The sequence below is a fragment of the Dryobates pubescens genome, chromosome 8 (assembly GCF_014839835.1).
Source record: "Dryobates pubescens isolate bDryPub1 chromosome 8, bDryPub1.pri, whole genome shotgun sequence".
NCBI classification, from domain to species: domain Eukaryota; kingdom Metazoa; phylum Chordata; class Aves; order Piciformes; family Picidae; genus Dryobates; species Dryobates pubescens.
In genome coordinates, this window is record NC_071619.1 from 12346115 (window position 1) to 12359156 (window position 13042).

At 55.0% G+C, this 13042-nt stretch overlaps 1 protein-coding gene across 1 annotated transcript; it reads right to left on the reverse strand.

The window, feature by feature from the left end:
* Window positions 1-6420: 6420 nt before the first annotated feature.
* Window positions 6421-10925, reverse strand: NPM3 (nucleophosmin/nucleoplasmin 3). The gene is made up of 6 exons (XM_054163935.1): window positions 10872-10925; window positions 9029-9114; window positions 8235-8354; window positions 7894-7987; window positions 6781-6907; window positions 6421-6660 (listed from the first exon to the last, which is right to left on the reverse strand). The coding sequence occupies exons 1-5, from the start codon at window positions 10912-10914 to the stop codon at window positions 6795-6797; spliced, it is 456 nt and encodes a 151-aa protein (XP_054019910.1). The 5' UTR covers window positions 10915-10925; the 3' UTR covers window positions 6421-6660; window positions 6781-6794.
* Between the last annotated feature and the right edge of the window lie 2117 nt (window positions 10926-13042).

Below are 13042 nucleotides of genomic sequence, written 5' to 3' on the forward strand. Positions count from 1 at the left end.
AGAAGTGGTGATTTGGGCATTCTCCCCATGGTATCTGATGCTCCCATGGCTTGACCACACCTTGCTGGCCAGCTCTATGGACCTGACCCAAAGCCACCCCTTGGTTTTTATAGAAGCCCGGCCCTCCAGCCTCTGTCATCCCTATAGTCCCCACCCTACACTGGCACAGGAACCATATCCCTTTCCAGCTCCCATGTCCAGGGCCATGCCTGGTCTGTGCCACCCCAAACAACTCTGTGTTTTGAGAAGGTGGAGAACACGTAGTCACAGGCAAAACCACAGCTAGACCCTGGAGACAGCCTGTAACTGGTTTCTCCCAAACATCAGCTGTGTTAGAGCACTTCATACCACCCTGGATCATGGCCATGGCATGCACAAGATGCCCAAGCTTACATTGTGATGCAGACACCATCTCCAGGATGTGCAAGGATGGGCCAAGGATGCAGGGACCCAGTCCAGGTACAGCTGAATGCATCCAGGGATTTCAGATGGGGTTTGAGACCTTTTCCATGACTCACACTTTCTCATCAGAAGATAAAATCCCACTGCTAGATCTTGCTGTCTCCTCCCATTGAGCTGAGCACAGGGAGGTCTAGCAGGGCAGACCTGCCACAGACATGATCCCTGTCTCCTGCACTCATCTCCCTTGAGAGCCCACTAGGAAAGCAGGGGCTAGAGGCATGGAGAAGGTATGGAGTGTCCCATAGCCCCTACGGAGAGCCATCACCAGCAAGGATACCACAGAGACCAAATCCTGCCCATGCAGCCTAGGGCTCTGCCACCACTAGGGCTGGGAACATGGGATTGCAAGGTTCCTGTGCTCCCTGCAGCAAGGTGCCTGCCTGTGGGGAGGATCCCTCTGGCAGATCCTAAATCCCTTTGGGGCACAACCCAGCTGCTCTGCAGCTGCCAGCAGCCTGGGCAGGGGCAAGCAGTGACGGTTCTGCCAGTGTCAGGGACAGACCAGCCCAGAGCGATTAGATTCACACCTCAAGGGGGTTGTAGGGCAGGACACCTGTGACCTCTGAGTATCTCAGCTGTGGCTGTCGAGTGCAGAGCTGCTAACGCTGCCCTGACACGAGGCAGCCTGTGCTGGGGCTGCAGGAGGGAGCAGAGCGAGATGGCTGCGATGGAGCTTTGTCCATCTTGCTCTCTACCACAGCCCAACCACGTTCACTTAGCACCTGCTCTACATGTTTGTGAGTTTAAACCCAGTTCTCGACATTGTCCCTGCTCCAGCATCCCCCTGTGCTCCTCCAGCACCTTCTGCTGTGCTCCCACCATAGACCATAAAGCCACAGCTGTCACAGCAGTATCCTTATGGAAACAACTCCCCCACGTATCGTGGCCAGCTCTGTGGAGCTGGAGGCACACATCCCTACAGCAAGCAGACACACTGAGCGCTTATCAAAGCCTGTGAAAGCCCAGAGCAGGACCCGGCCATAAGCAGCCTCCTGTGTTAGGGTGTGCAGCTGAGAACAGCCATGGTAATTCCGCCACCAGCACCTGCTGTGGAGCCAAGCGCTGGAAGAGCATCTTCTCTTTCCACAGAGCAGCCAGCAAAAAGGACCAGAGCACAAGCAAGCAGGAGAAGACCCTAGACCAGACCTGAGTTTCAGCTTCAAAAGCAGGCAGGACTGTTCCCAGGCAGTGCACCAGCAGCATTACCCTTTGCATGGTGTGTTGATAGGATAAGGATAGGAATTACCAGCAGCCTGCCCCTTCCAGACCCTGCTGCTTTCTCTCTTGGTTGCAACGTGACCCTGGCTCAGCTTTGCCAGGACCAACCCTTTGATTTAGGGTGCCAGTGGCTGCTTGAGGAAATAGCAGAGGTACCTGTGCTCACCTGGCAAGACAGGGCAACACAGTCAGGTAATGCTGCAGAGAACGAGACACTCTTCATGCACTCTTCATCACGGTGGTTCTGGCTGGGGGTGACTGCTGGCTCCTTCTGCCACTGAGATTCCATGTACTCCGTGGCTCTCTGCCCCATCTTGCAGACCCACTGCACCCTGGGATAATGGGGGATGCTACATCTCCAGGGGTGTCCCACTGGTTTATCCCGTAGGCTGGGCAGCCATGCCTCAGAGAAAAACAGTGGCACCCCAGTTCAGAGTGGGAAGCAGCAACGGAGAGCTCATGGAGCAGGGGACCAGCCCCACCTACAGCACGATTACTGCTACGCCTCTCAGCTGGCCTGGGGCCGAGTTGTCAGCCATGAAAAGTTAAAAAACAGCCAAAAAACCCTATCAACCCTGTTGGGGCAAGACCAGCTGGGGTATCCCACTGCCTGACCATGCTTAGCAGAGCAGCTTGATATGGAGATCCTCTATCCCTGAAAATCCAACCCAAACCTGACCGCTGAAACCAGAGCATCCTCTGGGAGACACCGACCTGGCCCAGCCACCCAGCTGAAGGCAGGTAGCCAAGGCCCAGCACAGCCTGTGTTGTGCAGCCTGAGCCCCTCACTGGCTGCAGCAGGCTGACTCAGGAGGGCTATGGAGATTCTGGCAGCGTGGGTGCACGGATAGGGTCCTCCTGCATGGTGACCTCCACCTCGAGCTGTGCTGTATCTACATATCTCTGCTGTGTGACTCAGCCAGGTTAAGGGCTCCCCAGTGCTGGCAGAGTGAAGAGGGGTCCATCACTAACAATGACAGCATGCAGAGCCCTGAAACACAGCAGAGAGAAGACATGCTCAGAGCCAAACACCTCCCAGAGCAACCCCAGAACCATTACCTGAGCTGGGGCATTGTTTGACTTCTTGGGTGCTGGCACCTCCGTACCCTCACATGTATCTCCAGCATGGGGAGCTCACACATGTGTACAGACACACAACTTCATTTTCCCCCCCACCCTGTGGAGAACAAGGCAGGCCTCACACTAATTCACCCCCGATACACAGAGACCCTTCTGCCCCCTGCCACACCTGAGCACCCCCAGCCTAGCTGTACCTGAGCTCACCTGCTCTTAGACAGCCCTGTTTGTTTGCCCAAGGTATTTGCAGCCAGGGGCACCTGCTTTGATACCATCAGCTCTGCGAAGGAAGCTGCTCACCTAGCGTGACCCCTGTAATCCCATCCTTCCCCATTAAGCGCTGTGTGAGAGCGCATCCCCCCTCCCAGCCTCCTCTCAGCTCAGCATTTATCTCCCTCTCCCAAAGCTGAGCACATCAAGGCTGTGATTGTGCTGGGAGGGGGGAGAAAATCTCCCCAAATCACTTAGAAAGGGGCCCTAATGTCCTCCCAACCCCTCCACTGCCCCCTCTGGGACTGGGGTGTTCCCTCTCCTCTGGCAGCACCCTGCAGCAGTATAGGGAACCAGGCAGCACTTGTGGCAATGCCTTAAGTCATGCTGGTCCCTCCAGTGGTGTGGGACAAGTTTCATCTCCTCAAGCCTCCTGCCACCAGCACCATGTCCCCTGTGATGCCACCTTTGCCCCTGGCACTATTTTCCCTCGTGCCACAGTCCATTGTCCCAGCTACCTGGATACTCTTAAGAAAACCAACATCTTTGAACTGCCTCTTTCCACCTGTTAAGCAGCCAGATGCTCCTTTTCATCAGCTGGCACTGCTTTTCCCACCCCCTGTGAAGCAGCCATACCACCCAGCCAGGGCTGAGCTGTGCCCACTCCTTGCCCTCAATAGCTCCCTCTGGCCTTCAAGCCAGTTGCCTCCTCCAGCCCACCCTCCCAAGAGCACCTTGTTAAATGTGATCTGCTGGCTCTCACCCACCCTGAGCCAAGCTGCTCCTCTGCAGAGAACAAACAGGACCAAGGCCTGGCAGATAAATTAGTCCTGACCCCTTACACATGCACACAAACAGATTTATGAAGTCTTGTGTGTACCAGCCCTGGAAAGGGCAGGGCACCATCCTGGCACCGGCATAGCCACAGCTCCATTCATAGCCTTGAACTCCCCTCCTGCACCACAGCACAGGGCATGGGTGTGCTATGTCCTGCCAGCACCTCTCAAACACATTCAGCCCTCAGGGAGTATGCTCCCACATCACTTAGCAGGGCAGCCAAATCACCTCACTGCCTGAAAACTTGCCCACAAACACAAGATCTGCTCAGGGATCATTGAATCATAGAATGGCCCAGGCCAGAAGGGACCTCCAAAGGTCATCCAGTCCAACCTCCCCGCAGTCAGCAGGGACATCCCCAACCAGACCAGGCTGCCCAGGGCCTCATTGAGCCTCACCTTGAATATCTCCAGGGAAGAAGCCTCAACCACCTTCCTGGGCAACCTGTTCCAGTGCTCCACCACCCTCATCATGAAGAACTTCTTCCTGATATCCAATCTAAATCTGCCCTTCTCTAATTTGAAGCCATTGCCCCTTGTCCTGTCAACACAGGCCTTTGTAAGCAGTCTCTCTCCATCCTTCCTGTAGGACCCCTTCAGGTACTGGAAGGCTGCTGTTATGTCTCCCTGAAGCCTCCTCTTCTTCAGGCTGAACGACCTCAGCCCGCCCTTTAGCAGAGATGTTCCAACTCTCTGATCATTTTTGTGGCCCTCCTCTGGACCCTCTCCATCAGGTCCATGTCCTTCCTATATTGAGGGCTCCAGATCTGCACAGAGTATTCCAGGTGAGGTCTCACCATAGCAGAGCAGAGTGGCAGAATCACCTCTCTGGATCTGCTGGCAGTGCATCTTTGATGCAGCCCAGGATGTGACTTGGCCATCTGGGCTGCAAGTACGCACTGCCTGCTCATGTCCAGCTTCTCATCCATCAGCTCCCCCAAATCCTTTTCCATAGGGCTGTTGTGCTAGTGGGCATGGGCACAGCCCACTATCCCTGAGGACCCAATTACCCTGGGATGGCAGGAAAAACGATTCTTCCCTCTTCCAACTGACACCCATTCTCTTCATGGGGTCAGACCCACCCATGCTGCTCAGTGCAGGGAAGCCGAAGATGCAACAGCGCTGGATGCCCTCCACATGCCCGAGGCTGCCCAGCCCGTAAGAGCCTGGCCATGATGAATTGCAAGCTCCCAGCCAGCCTGGCAGGGGCGAGCAGCCGAGCAGAGCGAGAGGCAAGGGGCTGGCAGGCCCCCGGACCTGTGGGGCTGGAGGAGGGCTGAAGCCGCCGTGCTGCCCGGCCGCCACCTAGTGGCACCGGCCCCCGCCGCCTCCCGGGACCGCTTCCTCTCCCGTGCCAGCTCTGCTCTGTCCTCTGGTGCTTCCGAGGCAAGCATAGTCCCACGCCCTTTGATGCAAGTGGCATCGAAGCCTCCCTTCGTGCCGGTTAAAGGCTGCTTGGAGCCAGAAGGAAACGGTGGTGAGGTGGTGATTAGATGCACCGGCCCCCAAAACAGCCCCACTCACAAAGGATGGAATCCGAGCTGAGGATCCATCCTGGATGATTTCCTACCAGTCCACACAACTGAGAAACTCATGGTCCCAGGGCACCAAGGGAGGCAGCAGAACAGTACATGGTTCTCAGGGACAGCAGCCAGTGGCACAAACTAAGAGGGCTGTTACAGGCATCAGCCTATGGGACAGGGATGCAAGCCTTGATGCAATGAAACAGCTAGAAAAAAACATTTAAGGATAGGATCGGGTCCCTGGAGTGAGAAGTGTCACCTGACCAAAGGTTACAAAGGATCACACCTCTCTGGGTACCAGGGGGGATCACAACTCTGCAGCAAAGATCAGAGCTCAGACCTGCTCCACACCATTGAGGTTTCACCCCTCCACAGGGTGTTGCTGGGCTGAGAGCAGGACACAAGCAAGGACCTTGCTGTGACAGTGCCCAGCACCAGAGCCCTGGGGGTGTTGCTGACAGCTGGGTTACCTTAGGGAGCACACGTGGAGCTGGTTCCCTGCCCTGTACTGCTGCCTGCACCCCTGCCCCTTCCCTCAGCAGCCTGGATGTAAGTGTTGGACTGGCTCACAGGACACAAGTGTGCAGAGCCAACAAGGGAGGAAATAGAGTCCCTGTGTCCCTTTGGGGAGCTTCACAGTGTCAACAAGGAAAGAAATGTCAGGGAGTGGACAATGGAGGAGCATCTTGCACTGCAGTGTGCATGGGAGGAACCTGCCTGCCAGCAGTGACTTCCAGACCTGACATCTGAGAGATCTTTATTCAGAGTGTAAAAACAGATCATTACAAAGCAGATTGACCCAGAACTGCCCCCTAAGTCATTAGCTCCCACCCCACTATAAATGCAGTTGAGGACACAGCCTGGACTCCGGTTTCAAACCTACAAGTGTATAAAAAACATCAAGTTGTGAGTAAAGCAAAGCAAATGCACTAGAATCAAGTGAAATTGCTCATTCCACTGCTGCCTTTACATCTCTTGTCTGGGGAAGGGGCTAGGACTGGATATTTCAGAGGCAGGGAGCAGGAGTGCACAGAGCAGAGGTCCAGAACGGCAAAAAGGCACAGGAAGAAGGTCATATCCTTCATGCCCAACTGCCAGCACAGGGAGGGGGAGAGGACATATACCAGCAGCATCCATCCAGTTTTGGGATCAGCCTCCCAGGGCTGTGAGAAAGGAGTCACCCCAGTGCTGGGAGCAGCTCCTGCTCCCCAGAAAGTGACAACAGAAAAAGAAATTAAACAAATAAAACAACAAAATGAAGCAGCAGACTTTGAGGTCCTGGCAAGAGGTGTCCGAGGTAAAAGCCATCCAGGGAGAGAAGTCCCAGTGAGTACCTGAAGGAATAACCAGACTGAGACCAGCAGCCTCCTGCAGCCAGACAGATTCAACCCAAGCTGGCCACAGCAGCATCGCAGCCACTCAGACCCTTCTTCCAAAGCTGCCTGACTCCTCACCTTGCCTGGATAAGCTACTGCTTCCTCCTCCACTTCTTGGCTGGCATGATAGGAGCAAGCTCCTGCTCCTCCTCCTCCTCGTCAGACAGGTCATCATCCTCCTCAAAGAAAGTATCCTCCCTGGGCACTGGGACACACAAATAACTCTGTCACTCACCGGCGCGTGCCTTCGGCAAATACAACTGGGCCCCGAGACGCTTGGAGAGCAGAGCAGCCCAAGGAGCACTGGAGCAGTTGTTAACAGCAGCTTGTGGGCCATAAGCTGTGTCCCAGCTGGAGAGATGCCTCAGAGGAGACTAGTGACAGCTGCCCACGGGAAAAGGAGACAGTGTGAGTCATCCAGGTCCCTTTTCCCATGCAAGGCTTTACAGCAGTGAAGAAATCCCTGCAGAGAGATGACCCCTGGGGAACCAGCACCAAGCACACGTGCTGGGCAGTACTAAATGCATCACCTAGAGGCTACCTGGCTGGCATTCATGCTGAAGGGAGTCCCTCCATACCCAATCCTCCCAAGTCTTTCCCCACACACAAGTTGTGACCGTTTGAGGCTGTGCCTTTAAGAACAAACAGTGCTGGGACACACTGGCTAAATGTTTTCGGTACCAGAACAAAAACATTCTGATATTCTAAACGAATTTCATTGGTGGATGGACAAAATGCAACTTTAAATTGTAGAGCAGTTGGAATTTTTTTCTCTCTCAGTTCAGTTTTGGTTTGGGAGTTGGGGGAGTTTGGGTTTCAGCCTGTTCTCCCTGCCTGCTTCTCTGCGAACTGCTGGAGTTGGCCTTACTAACAACTCTCTTCCTTAATAACTTGCCTTTCTTTCTCTCTAACCCCTTTTTGGGGAAAAAGGGAGGTAGGGGTGGGGGAGAGAGGGGGCTACAGGGAGGGGATCCCTCCTCGGGGAGGGATTTTTGTTGTGTTATTTCTCTTTGCTGTATATTTCTGTGTATATATTGTAAATACCTGTATATATTGTGTTATATATAACCTGCTTTCCATATATGCTTGTAAATATATAGCTTTGCTCCTCTGACTGGGTTAGCTGTGGTTTCTTTCTCTGTGGAGGAGAGAGAGCTAGGCCCTCTCTCAACCTACCACACAAGTCCTTACCAGTTCTGTGCCAGCCAGCAAGATGTACTGGGCCAGAGCCTGCTGCCAGGCGGAAGGTCACTGGAGGCTGCAGCTTGAAGTTGTCCAGACTCAGCTGCAAAGAGGCAGGGATGGAGAAGAATCAGTTGCAGAGGCAAAAACCAAAACATTCTGCAGTTCTCAGTGTGGTACCTGGCACGTCCTTGTGGGGGCACCTACAGACAAGTCAAGGCTAACCAGGGCATTTCCCTGTGAGCTGTGGATCAGCTCATGGCCAGGATCCTAGGAGAAAAGTCCACAGACATCCAAAGATGTCCAGCTCCCCTTAGCCACCCCTATCAGAGAGTCTTCCAGTATCTTACCAAGGGCTGACACGACAACTTCAGATTGGCCACAGGCACTGCAATCTCCTGGTTCTCATGGTTTCGTCCAACGACCTCCACCACATTGCACTCATCCTTGGCACCATCCATGAGGCAGACCTGGGTGGGAGCAGAGACTCTGAACTCCTCCTCTCCCAAGGGACATAGCAGGGACAGCTGGGGCAAGTGAGCCACAGCAACGCTGCCAGCCCAGCTGTCATGCAAGGCATGAAGATGCTGTTTCACAGACCAGGGAGAGGACGAAGGCTCCATGCAGTGATTGCTCTGTTAGTGCCTGTAGAGGAGCTCTATACCTTTCCCAGCTAGGACAGATGTTCCTGCAACCCCCTCAGGAGATGGCACTTGGGCTGCATTTTGTTGCTGATCCATGCTGGCAGGTCCTCTGCTCCCATGACAGAAAGTGACCCCTCTGGGAGAGCCAGGAAAGAAGCCCTGCATCTACCTGGGCTTGGAGAGCAACAAGCCAGAGACCCAGTTGTTGAGGAGAGAATATTCTAGTAGGAGGCTCCAGCAAGGTCAAATACATGGAAAAAAATACTTTTGTCCCCCAATATCTGGAGTATATCCCGGCTGAGCAGCCTTCTGCTTCCACAGGCTCTGTTCAAGCACCTCTGTACAACAGATAAACACAACAGCCCTGTGCCCTGCCCTGAGAACAGCCTGTGCTGAGACCTCAGCTAAGGGAATTCTCTGGTCCAGCCTGGCCACAGAAGGGGAGTAAGGCTGTCAACCACCATGGAAGGGGACAAGCAACTAATTCTCATTTCTCTTACCACAGATAGGGCCAAAATGTGGTCAGAGTCATCTTCCTCTTCCACTTGAAACGTGTAGGATTTGGTACTGGCAGTCAGCTCACAACCTGGAAAACGATCATAAAAGCTGCAGCAGCCATTACACAGCCCCAGGCACCACAGAGAAAGGGCTCCCAGGGTAACCCCTGGCCAGGCACACACATGTCATCCCTGAAACACTTCATTTTCTCATGCTCAAGGGCAGCCTCAGCCCAGGGCACCTTGAGTACTCCCAGGCACTGCAGGATGAAACATTCCCAGAAACTATGTATTGGGTCAGCACCTTAGAGGAACAAACCCTTGTCCCCCCCAAATCAGGCTGCCATGAAGCAGTGCTTGGGGATACTCCAGGCCCTTGAGCACAGGCAGGGCAAGGCTCATCCACTTCAGAGAGCAGAACAGCCAGGGTGAACTGCTATGAACAACTCAAGAGGGAGCAGGCAATGGCAGCTCTGTTCTCTCCAGTATCAGCAAAACATTTGCTTTGGTAAGAGTATGGAGGCAAAGACAAAGAGTGTGAGACCTGAGAGATGAAGAGCAATGCAAGTGCAAGATGCTGAGACAGGCTACAGGGAGCTGGAGTCCCCCAAGACAAGTCTTGAGACAGATTCTATTACATAACTCTCTAAATAGCTACAAAAACAAGGGAGATGCAAAGTCATGCCCTCAGGTCTTCAGAATAAGATTCAGCTGACCATAGGGAGGAAGGAAAGGCAGAGGGCCCTGCGTGCGTTTGGCTTTTGCAGCATGAGCCTTCACAAGTGTGAAACAGACAGGAAAACACAGCCCCGAGCTCTGCACGCCCGACCAGGCATTTGCAGCAGAGAGAGAGGAATTAGCCACGGCAAGCACAGCTCAGGGCAGGACTTCTTCCTAACTATGCTCATGTGTTCAGCTCAGCAGGGCAAGGACCGAAACCCAGGTGCATAAAAGGCCCGAGGGGTGTTGCTCGGCTTCCCTTTTCGGCAGGAGAGTGTCTGAGCCGCGCTGCCCTAGACGCCGGGCTGCGGGAGCAGCCGGGACACGTGTGCCCGGGCCCGGCCAGCTCCGGAGCACGTTGGGGAGCACCAGAGCCACGTGTGGCAGGGGCGTGACAGCCCCGGCCGAAATCCCGCCCAGGGAGGCGGGACGCGGCTCTGCCGGGCAGCCGCCACTGGCTGGCGCGGGAATGCAGAGGATTAACCGGGGAAGCGGGAGGGGCCGCCGAGCGCCCGAGCTGTCGTTCCGCCTCCCAACCCTCCATTACTGCAGCTCCTCCTGGCCTCATGTACCCATAGAAAGCCCAAGAACCCCCGCGGCTCCCCTTAAACCGCCCCAGGGTCCCCACCACATGTCCTCTCCACACCCAGGTCCGGCCATACACGTGTCCCATCGCCCCGGTCCCCGCTGCTCGTTTTCATGCCGGTCCCACACGTGGCTCCCCGGTGTGTACTCCTCGGGCGCGACTGGTATCCCCAGGGCTCAGGAATGTCCCCCTGTGTGTCTCTTTTGCCTCTCCCCCCGCCCCTGTCTCAGATGTCTTTTGCTCACCCCGTATCCTTATTGCCCCTCCTCGCAATATATTCCCCACCCACGTGTCTTTCCTGCCTCCACGCCGGCCCGGTTACTTCCCAAAGTCTTTCTCCGTTCTATCCCCATCTTTCACTTGTCCACCATCTCCCTCTTACCCGCTCCCCCGTCTGCCTCCTACCCTTGCTATATTACCACCCCACCCCTCCCAGCAGTGTCTCTCCTGTACCCAGCCCAATTACACCCCCAACCATGTCTCACCTCCCCATCCCATCTATCCCCGCCTCGTGTCTCTGCCTCCTCGCCGCCCGCTCACCGAAGAGGACGCTGCCGGGGCAGCCGGGCCCGTGCGGCTCCATAAGGCGGCTGGGAACGGGGCGGACGGTGCCGGCCTGGGCTGCGCTGTGCCTCGCTGAGCCGAGCTGTCCCGTCCCGCCCGAGCCCAGCCCGTCTCCGGCTCCGGGCGGGGCGTGACCAAACTGAAGGGTTCCCCAGCACCGTCCGGCGGGGGCGGACCCCGCCGGCTTCAGCAAGCTGCAGCGTCAGGAAAGGCTGAAGGCATGAAGAGGGGGATAAGGGAAGGAGGGTAACAGGGATCGAGGTGGGCGAGAGTGGGAGGCACAAGAGGAGGAACCCACTCCTCTTTCCCTTCAAGCATTGGCGATGGACGAGCTGACACGGCGGTGCAAGAGCCTGGCAATGTAGAGGCCAAGATCTGCTTCAAAATCTGCCTGAGGGAGTAGCGGACCCGACCGGCTTTCCGAAGCAGGCTGGTGCGTGCTGCAGCGGTGGAGGGGAAGCAGCTGAATTAAATCAAAGCCGGCTCACGGTGAGACGCTGGCTCTGGCCCCATCGCAGAGGCCTCCACCAGACGGCCGTTTGCTCTGCTCCAGCTGGAGTCTATTCAAGAAAAACACGACTGAAGAGGTTAGAAAAGCCGAACCTGCCCCCGCCCCGAAAAAGGCCAGCGCCGGCTCAGCAGCGGTTACACAAGCGCAGGGGCTGCTCCGCGAGCAGCCATCTGGCTGTGCCTACATGACCTCTGCGGAGCGAGGCAGGCAAGGGAGAGCCCGCCCCTGTCAGAGCTCGGTGAAACGCGCTTCACAAACCCCCAGGCGCCCATAGGCAGCACATGATTTTGTGAAGACGGGCTACGGGGAGCTGGAGTCCCTCAAGACAAGTCTTGAGACAGATTCACCGTTGTAATACAGCACAGGTTTACCGGGTTAGGAGAAAAGTTTTTAAGAGCCGATTTCCCTGCTTAGCTTGCACATTCCCACGTTCTCCAGGATACAGACCTTTTGCACCGTGGAACTGTTGCACTTCTGCAGCAGGTGGATGAACTTTTCTGAGCTGACCTTAGGAAAAAGCTGCTTTTCATATCCCTGACCTGTCCCTTTCACCTGGCTGCCACTCTTGCTTCAGCGATCTCAGGTGTTCAGCTTCCCAAGTTACGTTTTGTGGATATACAACTGAGGCCAGAGCTTGGAGCTACCATGTTTGCCCCCCACCAGTTCAAGTCAGAGAATTGTTAGGGTTGGAAGGGACCTCAAGGATCATCTAGTTCCAACCCACCTGCCATGGGCAGGGACCCCTCACACTAGATCAGGTTGCTCAGAGCCACATCCAGTCTGACCTTAGAAACCTCCAGGGCTGAGGCTTCTACCACCTCCCTGGGCAACCTGTTCCAGTGTCTCACCACACTCATGGTGAAGAACTTCTTCCTAACATCCAATCTGAATCTACCCATTTCTAGTTTTGTTCCATTCCCCCTAGCCCTATCATTACCTAACACTCTAAAAAGTCCTTCCCCAGCTTTCTTGTAGGCCCCCTTCAGATACCGGAAGGCCACAATAAGGTCTCCTTTGAGCCATCTCTTCTCCAGATGGAACAGCCCCAACTCTCTGTCTGTCCTCACAGGAGAGGTGCTCCAGCCCTCTGATCATCCTCATCAAGTCATCTCTTTCCTTGTCTCAGCTGGCAGGCTTTGAAGGATTTCAGCAACATCTAAACCCAGCCGCCAGCAAGATGCAAAAGACTAAGAGAGCGAATGAGCACTGCTGCAACACAGCTCACACCAGCTTTGCCAGACGCTGGGGACCACCTGGTGAAAGAGCTGGATTTTTTTCCCCAAAACTGGAACATTTCAACTGGTGCTGCTCACAGAAGGACCAACAAGAAATGTTACTGCCACCCACCCCACCACCCCCTAAAACCCAAGCAAGTACTTCCAAAGGGTCCCTGACACACCTACCTCTGAAAAGCATCTGCTTAAAGAGGTGTCAACCACCCCCACCCAGTCACCACCCCAACCCAGGGGAGCTTCTCTGCCAGCTGATTCCAAAGGGCATCCAACACACAGGGCATGATGTAACACATAGTGACGAGCTGCTTCTGGTTCTGGAAACCCCCCCACCCAGACGAAATACACATTTATTTACATTCACTTCTCATTTTTTATTCTATTTCTCGCATGGTCTTCAAATA

Excerpts from the sequence above, each read along its gene's own strand:
- NPM3 (XM_054163935.1), bottom strand. The coding sequence starts at position 10,914 with ATGGAGCCGCACGGGCCCGGCTGCCCCGGCAGCGTCCTCTTCG. Across the intron at positions 9,115-10,871 it reads CCCCGGCAGCGTCCTCTTCG|GTTGTGAGCTGACTGCCAGT; the intron begins GTGAGCGGGCGG and ends ATCGTTTTCCAG. Across the intron at positions 6,908-7,893 it reads TGCTGGCTGGCACAGAACTG|TGCCCAGGGAGGATACTTTC; the intron begins GTAAGGACTTGT and ends TGTGTGTCCCAG.